General features: G+C 36.2%; 1 protein-coding gene across 1 annotated transcript in view; it reads right to left on the bottom strand.

Moving 5' to 3' along the window:
• Positions 1-9478: 9478 nt before the first annotated feature.
• The window catches only part of poc1a (POC1 centriolar protein A), a 31282-nt gene continuing 15574 nt past the window's right edge, over positions 9479-25186 (bottom strand). The window contains exons 10-11 of the mRNA XM_028004064.1: positions 17208-17480; positions 9479-11611 (exon numbers count right to left, since the gene is read on the bottom strand). Of these exons, the coding sequence (XP_027859865.1) occupies positions 11477-11611; positions 17208-17480 (408 nt within the window). The 3' untranslated portion in view covers positions 9479-11476. The remainder of the gene's footprint in view (positions 11612-17207; positions 17481-25186) is intronic.

The raw sequence follows: 25186 nt of genomic DNA, 5'->3' as shown, positions 1-25186 counted from the left end.
GAACAACATGGAGTTATTAAACTTACCATCATCAGTTGGTATCACCAGTTTCTACCGAATTATGTATAGGACTACATATTAATGTACTTTAATCTGCATTAGCAAAATAATTTTTGTTTAGTGGATAGGGCACTAAAACTGCTTCCAGCCCAGGGGAACACATTCTTGTAAATCCGGCCCCGATTTCTGTAATTGTTAATCTTGTTTTTTTTATATATTTTACTTCAACACTGGGAAAATGCTTTAAGTGAACTTTTATATCTGTAAGTCCAGTTTTGCTCCTAATTCAGCTTCAATAAAACATGCCACTGGCCTCAAATTTAAATTTATGTTTGCTTAGTAACTAAAATACTTCTATACTTGTATGCTTTGTGTTTAGTTTCACAAATTTAAAACCTTGAGTAGAATATATCCTGAATATAAACAACGATAAAGAGTTTAGTTTTCTTCTTCAATCTCACAGAGAGAAACTAAACTACGTGCCTTGTGAAAATGTGCTTCCTAAAGCACAATTACCAGTTTTTCTTTGGTATTCTGAACGCTCTCACTCAGGCCACCCACTGCATACACCTCCACATGTTACACTCTTAAATAAATTACTGGAAGCATTTCTCACTGAGAGACAGCTTTTATTCTCTACAATCACAGAACAAATCACATAATCAAATGATGGCTTTCTGCTCTTTTTGAGTTGTATCTTCAGATTCTGCGTGATGATCAGAAAAACACTCTAGTTCTATATGTCTCAGCAGGTGGACTAAATTGTGCAAACAAAAACATCCTGCCGATGTTTAAGACCAGCTGGAAACTCCAAATTCAATTTATTTTTCTTTTTGATAAATGTATTGATTGTATGTAAGAGCAATAATATTGTGTTAATTACAACACTCTTCGAGGTGAAAACTGGGACTGAGGGAAGAAAAGGATTAAAAATAAAGCCAGAGAAAACAGATGTGGGGCTATTTAAAAAGAAACTATTCCAAGAAATATCTATGGTTCATTCAGACTGCAAGAAAGAGTGTTTCTAGCAGATAACAGGAAGGCTGAGTGTGTTACAAAAAAGCTGATCTGCTTTATACTTTTCAGCTTTTAATTCATCCTGTCACAGAACATCTCAAAGTTAAAGTAAGGATCTATTTTATACCCAAGGAGAATGCTGATTTATTAATGCTACTCACACCAATATTTGATAAGACAGATCTAATGACTTTTGTCTTTCATTAAAATGATATTAAGACCCTGTTTTACAGTGACTGCTCTCCTAAACAAGAAGATGACGTGGCCTCTCTTCCTATAATAGGCCTAAATAATTAATGAACGCCTGTAGCAGGAAGGCTTGGAAGAGAAGAATCAAAATTAGCAGGACAAATCTTACAAAAGCTGGACATTATCTTCTAAAAAAAAAAAAGAGAGAATAAAATATATCCAAGGCAGCATAATAATGATTCAGCTGCCACTGTGATGCTGTTCATTTTAAGTAAAAACTCTTAATGCAATGTGTTTATTCGCCATCTCAACAATTGTTTATAATTTTTTTTACTTTAATCCAGAATCTTCCTCATCAGTTCTCTTCATCACCGCTACTCATGAAAAATATATTATTTCACATTCTTACTGGGCGTCACGATGGCGCCATGTAGGATATTCCTCCATATGTAACAGCTTGGCGGTTTGCCTACTACTCTAAACAAACCATCACTACACATCACCATGGATGACCTAATAAGGCATCAGCAGGTTGTGACAGAGGCAGAGAGGAGGAAAAGAAGAGCGTTTGATTTCCTCACAGCTGCACAGAGGAGGAGTAGGGGGATGCACCAGCTGCAGACAATGGCTCTTTATCCTCTCCAGTGACTTACACACAAACACAAACACACACTCGGACACATGCTTAAACTTTAGGGCTCTTGTGTTTCCACTCCCTTCATGGACAATAACAGGCTCTCTGAGGAAGAGTGTGCGTGTTTTTGTTTTTTTCCACAACTTCACTCCATTACTTAACCAAATTATCATCATTGATTTAGAGAAAAATAAGCAATGCTTAGCAGAGTTTTGCAATGCCAACAACCCAGTGGGTGACAGTATTCATACGTGTTCTTCTAAACATGAACACAAGCAGTCGTTCCTTTAAGCACTTTTGTGTACTTATAGCTAGTTCATAAATAAAGTTTGGTTTGCAATAATACTTTTTACTTCAGCTGAACATTAGTATCTAACTGCTTACACTGCAAAACTCTATCTAACCAAGTGTTTTTGTCTAGTTTCTAGTTCAAATATCTTGGTTCGCTTGAAATAAGAGAAATCAAATTTACCATTAGCTTTTCAGCAAGATATAATATCCTTAATATGTATACAAAATAATTTACTAGCCCAACCAACCATATGGTGAAATAATCCACTGGCAGATTATTTCACTTATGGTTTAAATACAATAATTTAAGTATGATCTATCTATCTATCTATCTATCTATCTATCATATATTCTTCAACTTTACCTAAAGTTAAAGAAATAACTTTAAGCAAACTGGCTTTGAAAACTCAAACTAAAACTTACGATATTGCATTACAATCAGATTCAACTGTTAAATATTTATATTTACATTGCAATAAATAATTGAATCATTAATTAATTTAACTGGATTGATTAGAACTGACCCGATTGGATTTTGTTTGACGTTAATTAATTTGTCTTTTTGGTTTGTTCAGTGCCTTAAACCAATATTTACTGTGAACTAATGCTTCATAAACTGAATTAAATGTAATCAAAAACATGTTTTGATACTGTATCAGTAGTATCAGGTAATTTCATTCAAATAAAAGTTTTTTTTTTCACTAACATGAGGTGTTTAAGAAAGCCCTGACCTTTACATTGATGACCAGATTTTCTCACCTCTGATTAGATTTTAAATCCATAAACATCAGGTGATCTTAAATAATCCAAAAATGTGGATATATCTGTCGCATGAATCAGTTTATTAATTACAGCAAACAGTGACATTTTTTTGTTATTCTTAATGTTGAGGTTCTTTGATTTTCTTGTTCTGCCTCAGACAAGTTTAGCTTTCACAGCACACATGTTTTTAATTGATGTCTCACCATCGGTCTCTCACACTTAATTTGCTTTGGTGGGGTAGACCCCCTGAAAGATCACTCAGGTTGTTACACCTGACACTATTTCTTAAAGCAGAAACACATGTGCAATGTATAAAACTTGTATTTTCTGTTTTAATAAATGTCAATAAAAGGAAACATTGTACTGTCTGTACAGCTAGTCATATTTTTTTTGGTCCATCTGGAGTTTTTCACTCTTGAACAATATTAAACAGACGATTTCTAAAGCACATAATCAGCTCTAATCTCTGGAAAATTACAGTCAGAGTTCAGGGAAGTCAGCATGACAGCCCAGAGGGATTTAAGTTTTATGTCCTCAACATAAAAAGTACCTGTTCATTAAAACAGCAGATGTAGCTGTAATTCATCCTCGTTTCACAGGATTTGCCGTACTTTATCCTGTATAAATCAATGCAGTTAATCAAATAATGAATCTTCCTTCTAACCATCTCTGCAGACCAGATTTCCTTTTGGTCTGTGGTCTCTTTAAAGCAGCAGACTGTGGTTTAAACCCACTCACCTTAGTGACAGAACGAGGGGCCGCCCGTCTCCCACACAAACGCTGGCATTTCCTCCTCTGTTTCCTTTACCCTCAAACATCATGTTGTCAACACATAAAACAGCCTTAGAAACATATCTGCTCTTGAATTTAAAACTTTTAATAAATCGGACATAAACAACCACTGACACCAGAATAATAATTAAAAAAATATCACAGCTAAACCTTTAACAGAAGATGCAATCTAGTGACTAGTGAAATCAAGTTACCTTAAATTTAAAACAAATATATTTTTCCTGTGCTAAAACTACATATTTGATTCATTCTTTTAAAATACATTTCTATCATTTTTGTGTCCTGAAAAGCTTAAAATATATATTTCTATGTTCTTTTAATTATATCTCACTTTCCCAATGTTTAAACATTTATCAAAATGCATTATTTCTACCTAATATTGAAAAAACTAAATATACTGCAGTATCCAATAACATATTTTATTTAAATTACCGGTAAGTAAGTTAAAGATGCTTCTAGTATATATATATATATATTTCTTAAATAAATAAAATTAAGAAGAAAAGGAACAATATGTACATGCATGTGTATTTACATCCATTTGTTTTATAAATAAAGATAAAGAAAAAAAAGAAGGTAATTTGAGGTTGTACAAATATTTAGTTTCACAGGAGACTAGCTGACTGCTCTGGCTGTAACGTGTTTATTGTGTTTGTCAGAAAGAAAGTCTGGGGGAACAAACTGTCTCTGTAGTGCTGACCTGAAGGTAAAAGCCTAAACAGTTTGTGTCCAGGATGTGTGGGGTCTGCACTGATTTTAGCTGCCCTTTTCTTGAACCTTGACTTGTACAAGCCCTGGATCGAGGAAAGGTCAGCTCTGATCTGGTCCTCTCAACAGAACATGATATAAATACTTAAAAAAGTCTATTTTACATAATTTAAAATCCATATTATTGTGGTAAAAGCCCAAACTTTACACAGTAAAAAACGTACACCCCTATTAGATTCTAACCGTAAAGATATTACAGAAAATTAGAGATCAAAATAAAGAGCAGCAACAGTGAAATAAAATATATTGGCCAAGAACAGCACAGGTCTTAAGCTGGGTTTGAATGAGGTGTATGAACCAATCTGTCAACAGAAACATTAACCGAGGAAATCCACCATAAAAATGACTCACCAAACATGCCCTAAAAATCCCTCTGCTGCTCTCAGATTGGATTATCTACAAAAAACACATTTAAAGTATTTGTTCACAGCTTGCAAGAGTAATTAATCAATCACAGCACCAACACGACAAACACAACGACTCTCTTCACTGGGCATTTAAGTCTTTTGTATAAAGAAACCATAACCCTGCCTAGTGTATCTAATCCCCACGCAGAACAAACACACTGTACCTACATAGGCAGGGTTGTAAACCCACTGAGGTGACTCATCGTATGTTAACTCAGTATTCACCTCCCCATCTTTCTCTCTTTCATACTCTCGCACATAAACTGCAAACCTCACCCCATTATATAACAGTGAAAGCTCAAAGTCAGGACCATAAAGACAGATGGTCAAAGGTGGCCAAATCACACTTTAACAAGTTGTTCTACCTCCGTCTCTTTCACTTTTCTTCCCGATGCCTAAGCTCAGCTCAACCAAGAAATGTGGTGGAACAGCCCATCGACACATTACTGCTGAAAACAAATAAGAAGAAGGGTTTTCTATAACTTTCAGTTTGATTTCATCTAAATTTAAATACAGCCAGACAACAGAGATGAGGAAGATGTGAAAATTTGGAGTGAAAGGAAGCTGAAAAAGAAGCCGTGCAGAGTCCTGCTCTGGGTGATGGACATGTTTATTTGGGCTGCATGGCTGCTGTTGTGAGCTGGATGTTTATAACCGGTGTCAATAAGTGATCAATACGTCCAAGAACAATAAACAACTTGCAAATGTTTAATGGGTTTTTTTTTTTCTGGTGCGCTGTTTTTTATGTATTCACGTCATTTATGAAACTGTAACACAACACAGCTATAAAATAAAACATTAAAACAGACATGAAAAACATTTAAATTTTGTGCTTCAGTGTTTGACTTGAATGTCTTGACGTTTTTCTGCACACGTGTTTCTACTTATTCAAGTTTTTAAAGGTAATCGAAAGAAAAAAGTGGACTGGTCTCTGTTATCTTGGGTTTTGCTTTTATTCATGAGTGTTGTCAGGAAATCAGGAAATGGATTGATAGATTGGGGTCTCATCCTCAGTACTGCAGGTGCTCAGGTCTCATAAAGAAAGAGTCGAGCCAAAATGTGAACCTCTCTATTTACAGTAGAGTTCATGATCTGAATCCTATCTATGTTAACAAGAGATGTGTCACAATTGAAAGAACAAGATTTCAGATAAAATCAGAGAAATGAGCTTCCTTTATCGGATGAGAAGCACAGAATGCAGAGACAAAGTAAGGAAGTTGAGATGTTTAGGTTTTTATGTTACTCCATAATTTATATATTATATTTTTACCTCACTTGGAAGGCTAATTTTTAATTTCACTTGAGTAAAGATATGTTAAAGTAATACTATTTTTGAGTATTACCCACCTCTGGTTATTATTTATAGTGGGTGACATCTGCCATCGTTTAGGCCTTTTCAATAATGATGGAGAGATCATTCCAACAGGAATCTATTTTCAGAGACTGACCTGAAATTATTTTGTAGCACAGAAAAACATACAGAGAAGCCCAACATTATTCATATGCTGACAGATTTAGATTTAAAAATATTTTTATTCACACACGCCTGCCCTCTCTGACTCTGCAAGGCTAAGCGAGTAAAGATGATAGATGATTCTTATTAAAGTTTCTTTTAAAGAACGTAATAAAAGAAAAAGATATTTAAAAAGAAATGTATCTTATTTTATTGACACTTTTAAAATGTATAAAAAATCTTTGACATTAAAGTCATCAAGCTCCTCCTCAGGTTTCTGCATGCTGCTGTGTTCCCTCAGCAAATGTTCAGATTATTACTGTATATTCTTTTTAAATATCAACTTGTGTAAACCAAAAAGATTAATAATTTTCTGACAATAAAAATAAATCAACAGAGTATGGTTTTAGAAAAACATTCTACCTGGAAACACGTAACATTATACTCTCCCTGACTCTGAAAATTAGTAATAAACTTTTCCTTTTATCTAGTTAATCTGTGAACTTCTATCTTGTATTAAGGCTGACCTTGGAGTGGGCTTTGAATTTACGACTTTCTTGTATCTAAAACCTTAATGTCCAGAGTCATAATGTTAGATTTGTGTTTATATAAGACAGTGAGCTCATTGTGCACACGGCATAAAAACCAGTGAACTTTGCAGACACGGTTCATTGTTGGTCGTCTTAAATTATGGGTGTGTGTCGGAAGTTTAGAGATCCAGGTGAGGTTTGGGTGAGGCAAGGCTTTAAGAGGGGGGCTGGTGCTTTCTGACTTATCACCAGGTTTGCTTTATGGGCTTGGTCGCTGTGAAGCAGGTCATTATTTTAAACACTTAGCACACCTTTACACACCTTCAAGTGTGTGTAACCTAGTTTTGTGTTTGTGACTTTGGCAGTGGCAATACGTAACCTTAGAGCATTTATGATACTACTTATTATTACGATTGTAGCTAGAAACTGTGGCTCTAGTAGCAGGACAGATGAGGCAGAATAAAAAAAAAAGATCCCTTCCCCTTTAGGGCTGGACTTAAAAGATGGTTTTGAATCAGAAGCTGCAGCGTGGGCTTGAAGAGCAGAGCGCCAAACCTCAGCTTTTAAGCAGGGCCCGGTTTCAGAAGGGGAACGTAGGAGAAGCATGGGGGTAGTAAAAGCAAGAAGGAAAAGGGGTGGAGAAAGAGACGAGGATAAGGGGAGGTTTGATCACAGAAGGACAAAGGCTCCAGTTTCTGTAAGTTACTATGAACCAGTAACACAGCTGCTTCGCTTTCATGTCTTTTCAAGATGTTGATCTTGTGTAACTGGAAGACAAGTTAATGTGTAGGGCAAACACTGCACAGAGGGGATTAGTATTTACTACAAGACATTAGTGAGACTGCACAAAGTTGATCGAAAACCCTCAAACTTTTAAACTGATCCAAGAGTAAACACCCACAAGGAAATGTGATACTGGAGAGATGTCAGAGGGAAAGAAGGGATTAAATGTTTAACCTCTCAAAAAAAAAAACACCATTAATAATATTTCTTATCTGTTTAGTTCATAAAGAGGTGAAACTATTTTGACATTTATGAAAATTAGCATAATCCTAAAAGAAAGAAACAGTTTTAGGACCAAGAAATCATGAACAAACTATTCTTTAAATATCTTCCTCAATGTTCTGCTTTAAAATCAAACAACAGACATTGAAGGGACCCTAACCCTAACCCTAACCCATGAGATTTGAGAACATCTGTCTAAATGTTACGTTTAGTACTAATCATAATAGGAAGGAAACATAACCCAGTTTTAAAATTGAAGGCCGCTGGTCTTCATGTTGCTCCTCTTTCTCTAATAACCTCTGACACCTTCACTTCACCGATCTCAGAAAAAAAATTATCACAGGAAACTCTTTGAATAATTCTGTGACATTGGATTTTATTTAGGGAAGTTATCTGAACACAAACACATGCCACACTAGATTTTATCAGAAGAAATAAAACTGGGATTTCACTTCACAGATATGTCTTATTTGTCTTGTTAGAGTTTGACCTCAAATCCCCACAAACGTTTTAAAGTTTGTTGTTGTAATGGAACAAAATGTCATAAAGGTTAAAGCGCAAGGCACATCATTGTCCATTTACAAAACTAAAAGGAAACGGTCATTCAGTATTAGCTACTAAGAAAACAATTATCTTATACTTTTAGAAAGAGACAGCTTGAACTATTTTCTAAATGTTATATTCAACATTATCCCCACTAAGTGGTGTGTCTCAAAATGCAATTGATGTTTTATCTGATACATGTATACAGCTGGATCATTCTGATACACACATGTATCAGTGTTACTGTACATGTATCAGATAAAACATTAGTGAGTAAATATTTTTACTCAATATTTGAAGTACTGGAGAAAAAAATGTCTTTAAACTTGTAAAAATGTTGCTTTCAATTCTGGGCTGTTTTTCGTCATTCCACTTCCGTTCTTCCAAAATTAGTCAGAAGACAGAGAGCATGAAACACTTATTTCATACATCGATTTAACCACAACTTCCCTTTCTGTTATTAACAATGATTACAAAATGTACACTTCAGTGTTTTAGCCAGTTCAAAGTACAAGACCAAAGCCGGTTTAACTTGTGAGTCTAAGAATACACCCTGGCTGAATAACGTGGATAGGTTGTTGATAAATCATCCAGCAGTGGTCTGGGTGTTATCTCTATTGCATAAGAGTATAACAAAATGTTTGAGGAAGAACAATAAAAAGGAGAAAAAGAGTGCAAAGACCTGACACACTGAACTAGAAAAGCACTAAAACACACACACAAGGAGGCCAAAAGCAGCTTCAGCTACAGCACACCAGTGAAAATATATCCAGATGTTCTCCTCATAGGATAACCAACCCCCTCCTACACACACACACACACACACGCCCGCATGTGGCCACACATGGGCTACATAAAGCAGCAGCCTTCCCCACAATTTTTTTTCCTCTCACCCACAGACACAACCAAGCCGCTACATTGGTACTTGTGAGAAAGCTACATGACACAATGCATCTTGTAGAGACATAAATATTAAAAAACTAAATATTATCCCAAATTCTTTATAGCACTAGCACAAAACTAAGAAATATGATTTAAAATCTTAGAAGGAAGCATGTTGGTAGATGAATAAGACACAGAGTTGATGTTAATGAGCGACAATTTGGCTTTAATTATGGAAAAATGTATGACATTACAGCTTAAAATGAACAAGAATCAATACTTAGAAACTCACGCAAATTATTGGGGGCTTAAGTAGAACTGTCAGCCGATAAAACTAATATCAACTAAAATTTTAGGAGGAGAAATCAGAAAAGTTTGTCCCAAAATCTAAAATAACTCGACCTTTGAAAGACGTTTTTCATTTAACCCATATTCTCCTGTCTCTCATGAACTAAACTGAATCCTGGTCCTCGTAGAGGCATCCATATGAGAGAACTCAAACACACACACACACACAAACACACGCACACCCCCGTTATTGAGCTTTCTCTTTCAGCCCCCTTCAGCCGGAGCTCCTGGCAGGCTGTCTGGTTGAGGCCCATAGCAAAGGGAGCTGTTTTCTCTGGCTAGAGAGCATTTTGTGTGTGTGTGTGTGTGTGTGAGTCCGCGGGCCCCAGACAGGAAGGAAGAGAGTGGGCCCGGCAGCACAGCTCCAGAATTCCGGTTTTATTTTCTTCTTTTTCCATCAGTGCAGAGGCAGCGTCGAGTCTTAAAGGAACAGTTGTTAATATTTTCTTCATGTCGTTCTCTCACATCTGATACCCCACCCGCCTCCCTTCCACTCATCCTGACTCACCAACCAACTGCACATTATTACCTCTTGAAAAAATAAGAAATAAATGAAAATAAGATGGATTTTTCAAGATCAACTCAGACAACACTTTTACTTCGTGACCAAAACTGTAGCTTTGGCTCATTTGAAGCTTCTACTAATGAAATCACTGTTCTGGGTCTAAAACATATGGATTTATGGATTCAAACACACCTGTAGTGTCTTTTTGTTCTTTGCAAAATATAATTCGACAGATTCTGGCAAAGCAAGGGTTGGAAATTACTTGCTAGGATCACCTGATGACACAGCTCACAGCTCATGAGCTTAACATCTCTTCTAGGGACAATTAAAGCAGGAAAGTCAACCTCCGTCCGGTAACTATTGCAGCTCAGAGGACCGCAGCAGTAAAAAGTAACCCATGACTTCATTAATCTGGTTCAGAAGACACATTTTCTTTGACTCGGCACACAAACAGCCCTCACTGTTACGAAATAAGACCCAGTACCTCCTAATTAAGGTTGAGAATGTAAAACATTTATTTAGGGAGAGGAAACAAAAACAATTACTTCAGAGAATAAATGGTTGAGGCACAGAAAGACCAAAAATAAAATAAAATTAGATTTTCTGAAGAAAAACTATAAAGCAATTAAAAAAATTTCTGGCCGTCAACAATTCTCAACAGAAAATAAACAAATTCTTTAGTTTCGCCAGGATTTTTCCAGACCCTGTAATGCTTAAGCCCAAAACTAAGAAAATTAAAATGTAAACAAAAGTTTAAAGGAGCTTCCCAAAAATACATCAAGGCCTCTAATATCTTGTAATTGTTGGTTTGTTTTTTTTCCTTTACTACGGTAAGGAAAATCTAAACCATTATCAGACAAATGAAAGGCACTGCATTGTCTCTTTAATTGTTGCTACGTTTAATTATTTACTAAGTTGCCATAAGGGCTTAATTCTTTCTACGCATGCATGTTGCAACTGAAGTTTGAGCATTTAGTCTCAGTCTTTGCTTGGCAAATTGAAATGCAAACGCTAAAGAGAATCATAAAGGTTGACTACAGGCAGTCGTTCTGCGCACACACACACACACACACACACACACACATTATATGCATGTATAGATGGGGATAAGGCCTTTGTCAGCAGAAAACAGCCTGCACACTCAGCACTGCTGTAGGGGAACTTCTCTAATCAACTCTTTCACCTCTGATATCTGTGTGTGAAGTAACCTGTGCATCAGCAGGAAAGCTCAGAAAGCATTTGTTTGGTTATGCAGCTTGTTTGACTGCAATTGTACGCCGGTATTTTTTTTACGCTGCCTTTGCAGCATTCGCTTAAGTCTTTTTTTTTTGTTTTTTTTTTTTGTAATCATCAACAGTGTTGATTTGGCCACCTTCTTCCTTCATCTCGATTTTGGAGATGCAGTCCAATCTCCATCTGGTTCTCCAAACACTCCTTGAGCTTGTCCTCCGTCAGTGTCAGCCGCTGCTCGAGGATCGAAACCGTCTGGGTGGAGAAAGACGGGGACCAGAGAGGGTACAGATGGATGTTAGAGAGCGGCCGCACAGAATCAGAGTGAGGGTACTGACTTTATAATGGTAATGCAGACACATGTTCGACACAGAGATTCTGCCTGCTAGATGATCCAGCTGTTTTGTGTGTTTTTTTGTTTTTGTTTTTTTAATCTGCTGCTTGAGATGGCAATGCAAGAGTCTCTGTTGTCGGTATGCAGCTCGTCTTGTTTTGCACACAGACGACACAAGAAAGTCGCTTTCCGATCCAGGGCCGACATGTGTGGGTAGTGAGATCACAGTAAAACATACTTTTCCTCTGAGCATCATCCAACACTGACAGCATTTGTTGTGTGTTTGTGCTTCTGTATTTCAGCACAGGGCTATCTGAACCTGTTTATCAAAGGAGCCACCAGGACCTACTTCCAGAGAAGACAGTATCTAGTGAAACAGAGTCCTGGTTTTAAGTCCTTTCAACATTTACTTATATTTTTCAGTTTTTAAAAGCCATAAAGTGGCAGTATTATGTATTTTCCAGGCACGTAATGCCATTTTGTAGCTCAATTAAATAGCTATCTTGCCTTCAGTTGTTATAAAAATGCTGTACATATCAAACATGACTTAAAAAAATTTTGACGTCTCAATTTGATGCCTTGAAATTGGCCCTCTGTCTCTAAGAGTAATAGTTCATATGATAATCTAAGCAAATGCATCGTTCCATCAGGTGTTTGCTACTTGCTATTGTCGCTAATCTGGAGGAGCTGATTGGGAGAGTCGTAGGGGAGGGATGCTTCTCAGTACAAATTAATATAATCAGAACATGATTTTATGATATGCAGACAAATCTCCAGTTGCTGGAGAGTTGTCTGAGATCGTATCTTGGCGTCATGTCAATTCAGTCTCACTACGGATGGATGCTTTTGTTTAGTTTATGCAAAGTTCAGACACTGCAGTTTGAATGTTTTGCATTATGAGAGGATTCAGCATACTTGAGTAGTAAGAAGAGGTCATTTGAGATCTGCTGCCTTGGTATCATCTCAAACAAGTCACTCTATTGTTCTCTAAACTCAACAAGACATTTTTGTCCACTGTATTTCAGTAAACTGTCTTCACCATCAACCTGAGATGCTGTCATTTGTTTGGCTGAGCTATTTCTGATAACAGCCAAATGAACTGGTGTATCACACAAACTGGCTAGAGTGTGGATTTAATAAAAACGTAGTAAAAAGGTGATACAGTTAGCTTAACTCTCTCTAAGAAACATGTGTCAATCATCCCTTTTCCATTTTTGACCTCCAGTAACTTATTTTCTGAGCAAATGTTGCCTTTTGGTGAACACAGTGGTAAATTTAACCAGACAAATGAAGATGTTCAGGTTTGGGGCAACAGAAACATCCAAGTATGTCAGCATGTCTTGACCTGAAAATCTTCAATATGTTATTTCCTGCGCCAGCGAGAGTAATTTAGACATTCCTCATTTCTGGAAAGCGGCAAAGATGAGTCACTTCCTATGCAATTACCAAGCAGCCGAGTGGGGAGAAACACAACAAAACTCTTGTTTCATGACTAAATATTTAGCCACGGCGTAGTGTAGTAATCCTCGCCTTTTCACAACGTTAATGGCTTTGCATCAAATCCCATGCTATTTAATTTACGTCATTTTGTTTCTCTGGTCTTTAGAGATGTCGCACCAGGTTTCCATAATGATTGCACTCATTTATAGGTAGGTTTCAGGAAAAAAAATATATATATAGGGGTTTTCCACTAAACCAATTCCAGTAGCAGATGTTAGAGCTGGTTCCCAACTGGTTTCACAAAGTTAGTCAGGAATTTGTTTTGTTTCCACAACCAGAGGGCATTAATATGTCATTATGTAACTTGAGACATGTCTTTCAGTGAATGTGTGATCTGGCCTCTGTATTCTAAATTTCTGTCAAAAATAACAGTGCAGAAGAAGAGTTCATCACCATGAAATGTCCCATTTCTATAGCCTCAAATCTGTTTTTATAAATTACATAAACAAGATTAGGTTAAGAGTTGAAATATTTTAATCTCTTTAAAAGAGAAAACAGCAACACTAGCTGATGGTTTATAATTGTAGCTGGAAATAGTAATTAAAAGTGCCCCATCAAGCTGGTGCAAGAAATTCATTGGTTTGAATAAATACATTATAGATTATCTGGGTAAAAATGTACAAACAATTTAGTCTTGTGTACCTTCCAGTAATCTCTAAGAGGACTTTATAGTGACATTTTCAGTTTCTATATTTAGCTGAAAAAGTAACTTTTAAAACAGAAACATTACCGAAATTTACAACTAAGTTGCATTAAATAACAAATACATTATTGAGATACTGATTGTCTATATCACAGGCTTACATAGAAATCAATACTTTAAATATTGCATCTTTGCATTCCTTTGTAATTGCAGTATTGCAAATCACAGCAGTGATAAAAAGTTGATACATTGTGCAGCCCTAGATGGAATTAACATGTAATAAGATCTCAGAAAATGTTGAAACCAAAATATGATCAAACAATGCATCATTACCACAACAGAGCAATGGGTTCAACTTTGAGTGGGCGAGAGATGTTTTCATTCGGTTTGTTCAAAAAGATAACATCTCCTGTTCACCCTTTTTTTTAAAAACTTTCTTCCACTCTGCCTATCTCCATTTTCAGGATCAATAGCAGCTTGTTCATCTCCCCGACCTGCAGCAGCTCCCCATTCCCCAACACAGCCAGGGATTGGTGTCTGTGTCTGCGACTCTGCATCTGCACGTGTCCCCGAGGCACCAGCAACAATATACAGCCCTATGGTTTTCATCTGGAGTGGAAACCAAATCTTTATGCTCCTAAAAATAGAGTGAGCCGTTGCCCTCAGCATTACTGCCCTCTGTTAGAAAGTCGCATAACTTTGGGATGACGAAAGTTACAATAGTCTGAATGTCAGAGTAAAGAAATCTGGTAATGGTGATACATGAGGAGAGAGCAACCCTTTCATCTGTATGTGGCAAGATGAGAACATTACACGTCAAAATGAAGAGATAAAAAAAAGAACTAAAGAGAACAAAACTGAGAAACAAATATAAAAAACTTTGTTTCTGGTCAACCAAAGAAAAAAGGAAGGCTCTTAATGATCTAAGAAGTTTTGGCCTGGAGCTCAGTGTTGAAGAAAAATAAGTCATCATGTATCTCACCTTTTTATGAAATGTTAGTTTACTAGCAAAAGATGCAGATCTATGTCCAAATAAATAAGACTATTAGGACCATCAAAACTTCACTGATGAAAAAAAAAAAAAAAAAAAGAAAACACATAGTTATGCAGGTTTATCAAGGATGTAATTACTTGGTAACAAATTTGGGTCCTAATCTATTTTTTTTTTTTTTTTTAGATTACCAGACTAAATTTCAACTCCTGATGGCGGCTTAATATCAACAACACAGCAACATAGATTCCCCATATGAGTTTGTCAACAAGTCTGGTAGGTGGAAATAGTTTAGAGAAGTTGTTAAAAATAACAAAACTTTGAGGCAAGCGGGCAATTTTGCTGATCTAATGAGTCTGGTTTTTCCATACTAATTCATAAGAGTGAACTGGCTGCTGCAGATCCAAGTTTGTTGCTCTCATGTGACCTCCTCTATGCATTTTGCTCAGATATATGTCACCGTCTGGGAGACCACAGCTAATCAACTCAACGAAGTTTGTGATGTTTATGAAGCAGGAGAAAAACTTTATTGTTAATGTCTCTTTGCAAACTTCACTGAAACCTAATTATCAAGATTTCATTTCAAAACATTGCTTGAACATGACTAAATTAGACTAGGACTTCAACAACTGCTTGGCATTTAGAAAAAAAAAACATTATAATAGAAAAGTGCCAGTTTGTTGAAAACTGTATCTGTATTTCCTGAGTCAGAGAAAGGTTTACAAAGTCAAGACAAGCATATGGAAGTATCTAAAAGTTTCAGCGGGTTAAATTTAAGACTTTGTTATTCAGAAAGTTTACCACATCGTGATTTTTGTCGATTTTCAATTACAGATCACTTCCTCCTTCATTACCTGTTTGCTAAATCCTGCTTAAGTCCATTTTACCTTTTACTAAGTATACAATAGAGGTGTAACTATTGTAGAAGATCTTGTGACATCAAAACATTATAATATTTCTCGTTAAGGTAACTGATTTTTCAAGCAATAGACAGTCCTGGGCAGCCCAGTTCAATGTTTCTAAGACAGGTTCTCAACGGCGTAATAAGAAACATTGTTATGATGAAGTGGTGAAAGCAAAGTGTTGGAAAGAGGATGAGCTTCTTAAAGAGACAGAAGGCATTTTAAGGCATCAAATTACATAGTCAAATCACTTTTAAGCAATGTTTGATACAGCATTTTTTTTAAATGGCATTATGTGACTGGAAAATACATAATATACCTTTAAAAACCAGAAATAAGGTAGTTCCAGAAGTTTGTGAAAAAAGACCCAAGTGGATAAATTCATCATAAATTGGCTTACTTTGATAAATATCAACAACCACACACATTTAGGGCACAACTAAATTAAATCCAAAACCTACAATGGAAAATCTCCACATACAGTGGACTCACTGTCTAGAAAAAGAAAAGTCACTGGTAAGTGATTTAAATAAAAGATATTTAAGAATTAACCTTGGTGGGTGGTTTGTCCCTTGTCAGTAGGTAACTATTATTATTTAACCATGAAGTGCAAAGTAATAAAAACCTGCAGGAAAAAATTAAATCAAAATCAGGACATGCAAAGAGGTGTGAGGCCAAAGCAAGAACAGAGGTTTATATTAATCTGGTAAACCAGCTCCAACTATTATTTTTTAAAATTCTGTTGACAAAAAGCTGAAATCTGTCGTGTCCTTCGATGTTTGGAACAAGAGTCTAAAATGTCTTCCATCTCTTATTTGTCGTTTTTAGTGATCGTGCATCACTAAAAACCACTTATGGGTGTAACAAAAAACTGTGTGGTGCTTAAAAAAACACAAATTGATAAGAAGCAGAGCTTTTAGGGCTTAAAGTGGTTGCTGTCCTTTTCTGTTTTGTTCGATAATCTATTTTTAGTGCTGTAGGCTCAGGCTTCACACTGTGCCTTGCCTTCACCAGACGCTCACACTGAGAGTGGAGGCTAACTAGACACACTGGCACAGTGAGTCAGTGCAGAAAAAACAAAAAGATTTCTGTGTGAAGTGAGGTGAGTTAGCAATTATGGGACTATTATAAAGCGACGATTGCAGAGACCTTAACAGACGCCAGCTTGAGGTGGAGCAAAAAGTAAAAGTAGAAATGTATATTTCTGTTTTCTTTTTTTCCTTGATTAGTTTTCCTAAAGGCAGCTATACTACATGTAATTTAACCAGTGATGCTTCCCTTTATATCTTACTATAGATATAGTGGTTGCTAATAAAACTGAAATGTTGCTATAAGTTTAAGAAATAAAACCTTATCTATCAGAGTTGCTGAACAGTCTCTAAGCAGAGTTTTTTTAAAATATTTTTCTTCTTAGGCGAGTTGGTGTGATGTGAGGCACAACCACATGTTTGTCAGTACAGATCAGCACATCTTCTGCTTACCTGAGTGAGAACGTCCAGTTGACCTATGATGTGCTCCAGGGTGTTGGCTAAACTGGAGGGAACCCTTCCATCCGAAACATCAGACAGGCCTTTATCCTGGTGTGCAGGTAGTTGTGAACCCTGAGTCTGCTGGGTGGAGGGTGACCTGGTGGCGGCGTCTCTGTGGGCATGGGAGTGAGTCCCTCGACTGTGGCCGTCACTATGGCCGAAACTAAGAGTGCGAGCCGTAGTTTGAGTGTTTGGTCTGTTGAGGTGCTCGGCTCTTTCGAAGGTCTGGAAAGAAAGCAACAGGAGAGAAGTTGGACAGTCACTCTTACTGGATTTCATCATTACAGGAAAACTATAAACAGGGAATTTACCATGCAGTCAGCTGGTGACAGGAATTGACCCCGACAGCACAACTTTGACTTATCAGTCAGTGAATCTACAACAACTAAAAGATCTATTTGTGCTACCAATGCCAGGTAATTGCTGTAAACATCAACAATAAGAAACTAAGTTAACCATTTATATTAGTTTTTTAGTATAAAATTTTTTTTTAGTATAAAAAACTAATATAAAACTTATTATGACTTAATTAAAAATTTAAATTAAGTCAAAAGAAGAACAAAATGTGCAACAGGCTAATATATAGGAAACTAAAAAGGTACATGCGTTACTGATACATGCAACCAATTAATTCAGATTAAATTAAAAAAAACATTTTACTTTTAGAGCCTCAGAAAACAGAAAGGCTGAACAGATTACAGAGAATTTTTTTGATCATTTTGAGCTTTCAACTTCTATTGGCCACAAGCATTTTGAGATAAAACTTTTACAGTGGAAAACTTTTAACCACTGTATAGTTAAATACAACAGTGCCAAAAAATAAATAATGACAAATGTACTGACTTTTATTAGGTTCAAAGGTCACCCTAGCCCTATGAAGCTTTCTGTGTTAATGTGATCTAACAGACTTTAATACAGAAGACAGTTTCCATCATGTTTGAATGTGTGTAATTTTAAGAATCCTTTATTTCTTTATTGGCTTCCCTCTATCCATGTTGATATTCAAACTCTCTTCACTGTGAACAGTGAAAATGTTTTTCAGTTTTTTTGGCAGCGTTAGGTTAACTCCAGAAAATCTCAACTAATGTCTTCTCATGTGAAGACATCAGTTTGGGTCAGATGGCTGAAAGTCGGTGCTACAAAAAGGATCATTATCCCATCCCACAATAAAACTGATTCCTAATAATCTTCCAAAAGCTCAGAGTTCAATCATTTTTTCTAAAAGAAAATACCTAAAGCAGGCATATGTCAACCAGTTTAAATGAACCAGACAGAGTGGTGAAAAACCCAGTCAGAATTGTCACAACCCTTTTTTTCATGTAGAAATTTTGCCTGGCTTCATTGTGTTCTGCTCTTAATTGTGTACTAATGTTTTAACACTTAAGATGTAAAACAATTTAAATGCAATGCATTATCACTGAATAGAAAATGGTCAGAAATGAAGCAAATTATAAAAAAAAATGAATAAAGTTATGGAAAACTACCAATAGAGGCCAAAGTTAGAAGTTGCTGACTATTGCTTCAGCATATGCACACACAGAGTCAGTCTTCCTATGTTGTGATTGATTCAGTGATGCATTAACACATGAGCAGTCACATTTCTCCTTGTTTATGTAACCTTAACTATATCTATATGTTCCTTCATATGTCTCTGTTTCTGTGGGTGTCTGTCTGCTGGGGTATCACTCATGCATATAAGCAAGGGAGACAACAATTGTGTTACTCATCCCCACACAGCAGGAAACCTATTCTCGCTCAGTGGAACACGACATCAAACTGTGCTTCTTCTAAATGAAGCCAGATGAACAGAACCGCCAGCCGTCTTTCGGCTCATCACGAGCAGGAAAAAATACCCATTGCCAGAGGAAAAGTGGGGAGGCATTTTTCTTGAAATAGCATGTTATCTGTTTCAGGGAGCTGACTCTTTAAAATTCTCAAAAACAATAAAAACTCAATGTCATGTCATTAACATCTGAAAACGACATTCACACAATCAGCATTGCTGATGAGATCAGACAAGAATCTTTTGTTAGTCTGCTACCATTTGAAGCAATATCTTCATAGCTAATAAAACAAATCTAATAAGCTAACAGAATTTATCACATAAACAAAGAAAAAAGAGGCTATAAAAGTTGCTTTCAAAATCAATGATGCAATGCAGAAGAAACATCAAGTGAGTAATAATTATTTTTAATTATACTTTTATTTTGCAAAACACATGTCATTAAGATAAATAGCAATTTTAAGTCTAATATAAAATCCTTAAAAATGCTTCGGTTAGGGAAAAAAAACAAGACATTTTACTTTCCTATGAAGGATTAGTTCAAACAATAAAATATGTTGTCAGGAAAATTGTTTCTAGCGATGGGTGATTTAATTTTATTTGAACATAGTCAAGCTAAACTCAGCCAGTTTGATATGTTAAATCAAATTGACTAATATAAGTTCTAGGGAAACTATGTTACAACAGTTTGTACATACATGCACAGACAAACGAACAGGCAAACAGTAAATACTTTTCTAATGAATCACTTGAAGTGGAAAACCCAACAAAGGAACATTTCCTTAGACCTAAATTAAACCCTGACACAGTCAGCCGTCGCTACCCCATAGAAAACCAGTCATCACAGACATGTTCACGCAGAGTAGATTACTTAACTGTTCGTTCCAAGTGTAAAAACGAAACCTTCGCTGTCTGCAACAGCAGCTGCTTCCACCATCACTTTCTGTCTCAAAAGGACAATAATACCGCCTGAAGCCAATTTAATTTTTTTTTAGAAAATATTACAGTGCTTCTGCTTGCATCCTTCACCTTCATTAACAATCAACCACATAAGTATAACCTATATCCAAAAGCTATATCGCAGATTTGATGTGGGACTTCAAGATACCTTGAGCACTTAATATCTAACATGCAGTAGATAACGATCTGTGTCTTCACACTGATGACAGATTAGTTTTCGAGCCAACAAACTGTGTGACTTTCAAAACAGTTCATGCAAACACTACATTATAAACCTTTACACTTCTAAATATTTTTAGATTTAGATTTAACATTTTCTATCGCCTCTTTAAATGATAATGCTGTTGGTGATTATTTTTCCTGATAAGTTTTGAGGGTGAATCAATTTATGTAATGATTTAAATCTGAACCACACTTTCTGGATGTTCTCGATAAAGTTAATTCAGTAGTAGTATTAGTTTTCAGTTGGAGAACTAATACTAGTTAGTAGTTAGTATTAGTACTAACTAGTAGTAAGTATATGTATATACAGTACAGACCAAATGTTTGGACACATCTTTCTAATTCAAAGGGTTTTCTTTATTTTCATGACTATTTATAAGGCCGGAAATCCCACTTATTAACCTGACAGGGCACACCTATGAAGTGAAAACCATTTCAGGTGACGACCTCTTGAAGCTCATCAAGAAAATGCAGAGTGTGTGCAAAGCAGTAATCACAGCAAAAGGTTGCTACTTTGAAGAAACTAGAATATAAGGGCTATTTTCAGTTGTTTTACACTTTTTTGTTTAGTGCATATTTCCACATGTGTTATTCATAGTTTTGATGCCTTCAGTGTGAATCTACAATGTCAATAGTCATGAAAATAAAGGAAACTCATTGAATTAAAAGGTGTGTCCAAACTTTTGGTCTGTACTGTACTTCCTATATACTTTATATATATATAGCAAGTATACAAGTACTTCCTATATGTTTATTAGGAAGTAATTAAAATAAAATATTTGGATAAAAAAATGCTATTCATCAAAATAGGTAATACCTCATCAACTCCACATTTTTACTTAAATGTGATCACCTTTTCAAGAGAAACCATTACAATTTTTTTAATTCTTGAATTAAAAGATACAGAACAACATCCTGCATGACTCAGAGTTGGACACCAGCTTTTGGCCGTGATCCTGAGGAGTCTTTGTACTCCACTCCATATTAATATTCTTGGGTTTGGTGCTATAACCGCCTCTTTTTCCAAATACTACCTGACACTTTTATTTGCGTTTAAGTCAGGTGACCGTGGTGACATCTCTAGTGTCGGGTTGTCTTCTGAAATCAAGTCTACATGGACTTTGAGATATGCTTGTTGTCACTGTCCTGTTTGAAGGTCCAATGGCTCCCGAGATTCAGCTTCCTCAAAGACAGCATCGCATTTCTCCTGACAGTAAATTGAACACATCTTGCCCTCAACATGTCTCCAGTGACTAACAGAGCAAAGCAGCCCCAGAGCATCACTGAGGCATGGCGTTCTTTTCAGAGTACACTCCAATCTGGCTCCTCAAGATCTGCCACTGATCCAAAGGCTCACAAAGTTCCAGAGTTAATTAATAGCTTCACAGCACAGAATCCCTCAAAACGATATAAATACACCTCTTGGGTTTATTTATATAGTTGTGCACAAATTGAAGTTGACTTTTTATGTGCTTTTAGGTCAAACACAGAGCTCTTCAGCATTCAGTATGTGCTTCACTGTGAAAACTGTAACTTCAGTGTTAGCTGCCATCAAATCTTCCTGTAGGTTTTTTGCGGTCCATCAAGGGTTTTTGACCACCTGACTCTTCAGTGGCAGCTATTCATGACTGAGAGTCCTTTCCCTTAAATGTGAGCTTTTATGCTTTCTTGAAAAGGTTAGGACAGGTGTACGGGCTATACAAAACATATTCATTATATTTTTGTTCTTAGATAATGAGATCTTTGTCTGATCAGTTCTGCCTATTTTGAGCTGTTTTAAGGCCTCTTGTCACTTTGAATTCAAATAAGCTGCTGGCGGCCACACTCCCTCGCTCAACATTTACACTCAGAAAGGAAAATTACTGCAAACAGATCCACAATTTACAACCGTACATCTTTGAAAAGCATAAGTGGAGACTCCTGCACAACAAGCAAGAATTCAGAAAGTGGTTTCTGGACGGTACATCAACAAAACACTCATATTTTCCACCAGCTATTGTACAGAAGTTACAGCTGTAAAACCAGCTGACCAAATTTGATAGTGTTGCTAGGTAGAAATAAATGGGATCTAAAAACAAGCTTGTCAAACAAAATGGTAGTTCCCAGGTAGGTTAACATCACTCTGAAAACCCAAGAAATTTGTTGGTGGAAAAAAAACCCAGAAAATTCAATTGATCAAATCAATTTAGCTGTCTGTTCTTTTCCAATCTGTTTATTGCAAACACCTGAACATTTTTTTTCATATATTTTGATAATAAATCTAATATGCAGTAGGAGTTAAAAAAAATAGGGTGCAACTGTATATTCATGCTAAAAGTCCAGGGGAATATTTTTATATTCTACTTGAGTTCCAAATAAAGGTTTGTTTGTTTTTGGTTTAACAACTATGGAAAGTGTCAGTTTTCATCTTCTCCTATTGGACAATATTTCTCTTTTGATCAAACAGGAAAAGCTGGTAGGCGTGTGTGTAAGTATAAATGCACTTCATAATATCACCCCTGAATGAAGACAAACATTTTCACCAGCTGCTCAACTCAGTTAATTACAGCTGAGCAAACATTTTATGAAAAACTGTCAGCGAGGCTCTTTCTTTATTTAAGCCAGTTGTGGTTCAGGAACTAACGATAGTTAAAGATTCAATAAGGGATGGAGTATCTCGCATTTCTCTCTCCATGTTTCTCTAAACTCTTCCTTCTGTTATTTCCTTCCTCATTTGTTATAATTTCTCTTTGACTGTCCATCCTTTAACACGTATAAACCATTGCCAACTCTGGTTCCTTATGGTGTTGCATGACTTGATCCTCTATTGTCTACCTGCTCCCCCTGCTTACCTCTACCGTCATCTCCCCCTCTGCCAGAACAACACTGTTGCTCCTTCCCTTCACCAGACCATTATTTTACCTTCACTGTTATCCTGTCTTCAACAGTCCCTCATCACAACTCCTGCCTCTCTCTTTGCCTCCTGCTGTCAAATGCATTCAACTCCTGCTGTCAAAATCATACCACCTGCCTTTTCTGTGCCTGCACCTTGAAGCTACACAGCACAAACAACCTGGACCAAACTGATCAGTGTAGCTGTACTGTTTTACTGCTGCACAATGCTTTCAAGGGAAAAAATAACCTAACCCTACATAAAATAAGGGTTAAGGAGATGAATTTCCCTTCTATCCATTCCAGGTCCTAAAGCTGAACACTGTGGTGGTTCTTATATACAGTATGTGTGTGTGTGTTGAGCCGTGGGGAGAAGCCTGCTCGGAGAGCACTGCTCGTCTGTCAGCACACGTGAGCGAGAGAAAGACCCAGATGTGGAGCTGGAGACGGAGGGAAAAAAGGAAGGGAGGGCTGGAGCCAATGTGATCAGAAGGAGCTGATCTGCCTGTCAGCAATGGTTGGCACTCGCACACATCAATGCATGCATGTTCTCATGAAAAAAAGCTGCGGCAAATTAAGATTTGCTGCAGCTGTAGCGAGGAGAGAAAGATGACCAGAATCAGCCAAATGCTTTCTCAGTTTGTAGGTGGACAGACTTGGTTTTGAATCTGGTTTGTTGTTTTCAACAAATGGACTTTCGTGTTTCTGGTAAGGTGACCATAAATTACACATAAACTTGCTATGTTACGTCAATCAAAGTGACAGATGAGCACATAAAACCCTCTGAATTTCATTTAGAGAGAACAGAAGATGAAATTAGCTTCTTTTTAGAACTTACAGGTTTACTGTGTCATTTGTCAACTCCTGTTAAATCTGGGATTTTATTTATATTATACTGATAACGCTGGAGTTGTAGAATAAAAACACCTATGAGTTATTGAATGCAGATCTATTTTATTAAGTTAGAGTATCAACCCAACAAAATAAATAAAATAAATGAATAAGTCATATAAGAAGTTATGTTCAATAAATTATGGGTTCCAATGAGGCTCATTTGTCAGATTAAAAATACAATTTGGGAATAACCTTTAAGCAGGTATAAAACATATCTTTCACTAAACCCACATTTCTGATTTAAAGATGATTTTTACTGGTCTAATGTAATATTCAGTATCTCACAAAATTTGACAAATTACTGTACACATAGTTATTAAAAGACATTAATCTCACTGCCTAACAATAACTCAGACTAAATTTCTTGTTTTAAGTCAATTAGAGTTACTAATTGACAATTAGAGTTACTAATTGACTTAAATTTGCCAAATTACCAAAAATAGTTAGAGTTCAATTTATTTTTTATTTACTTTCTTGAAATTCAGTAAGCTTCCATACACCAAAAATACTACCGGTATTCCTTTAAACAATTTTTGGAAAGGCTAGACGATGAAGTAATCTGTTTGTGTGTTTCTGACTGGTTATTTCACAACACTAATGTTAATTGGAGGGACACTTGTGGATGTACAGTATGTTACAATGCTCTCTTGTGTGACGTCATGGAAAAATCTAAAGAAAGCAGCCAAGATATCTAGAGAACTGTGGACCTCAACATGTCTGGTTCATCCTTGTACTACGCTCAGATAAATGCTGGTAAACAAAGTTATGTTTTTATGAAGACCATGGCAACGTCCAACAGTCATACTGTTCAGGAAGGAACAGTATATTTACACTGCTGAAAGATCACAGTTCTGTATTAAAAATTATTTTTGGGAATATTTATTATCTCTGAAAAAGTGAATGTTGGAGGGTTTTTAGCTGTAAGATGTAAATCAAGTTCATTGAAAGACTTAAAATAACTCTTCTGCATTTAGTGTGCATGTTCTACATTTTTACATTAAAAAGAGTTTAAAAAAAATAAAGCTTTTTCACAAAATTTAAGTTTGAAATACTCCTGTAAGCTGATGATCACACAGCATTGTTAAAATAAAAGCCCCTTGTACACATCTGCAGTCTGTACAATGTTTTATTAGAAAAAGTTATAAAACATGACTTTGTTATACTAGATTTCTTCTTTATGTTTAAACTTGTTGACATATCA

Source organism: Xiphophorus couchianus, chromosome 20, assembly GCF_001444195.1.
Source record: "Xiphophorus couchianus chromosome 20, X_couchianus-1.0, whole genome shotgun sequence".
NCBI classification, from domain to species: Eukaryota; Metazoa; Chordata; class Actinopteri; order Cyprinodontiformes; family Poeciliidae; genus Xiphophorus; species Xiphophorus couchianus.
This window is presented reverse-complemented; position numbering and strand designations above follow the sequence as displayed.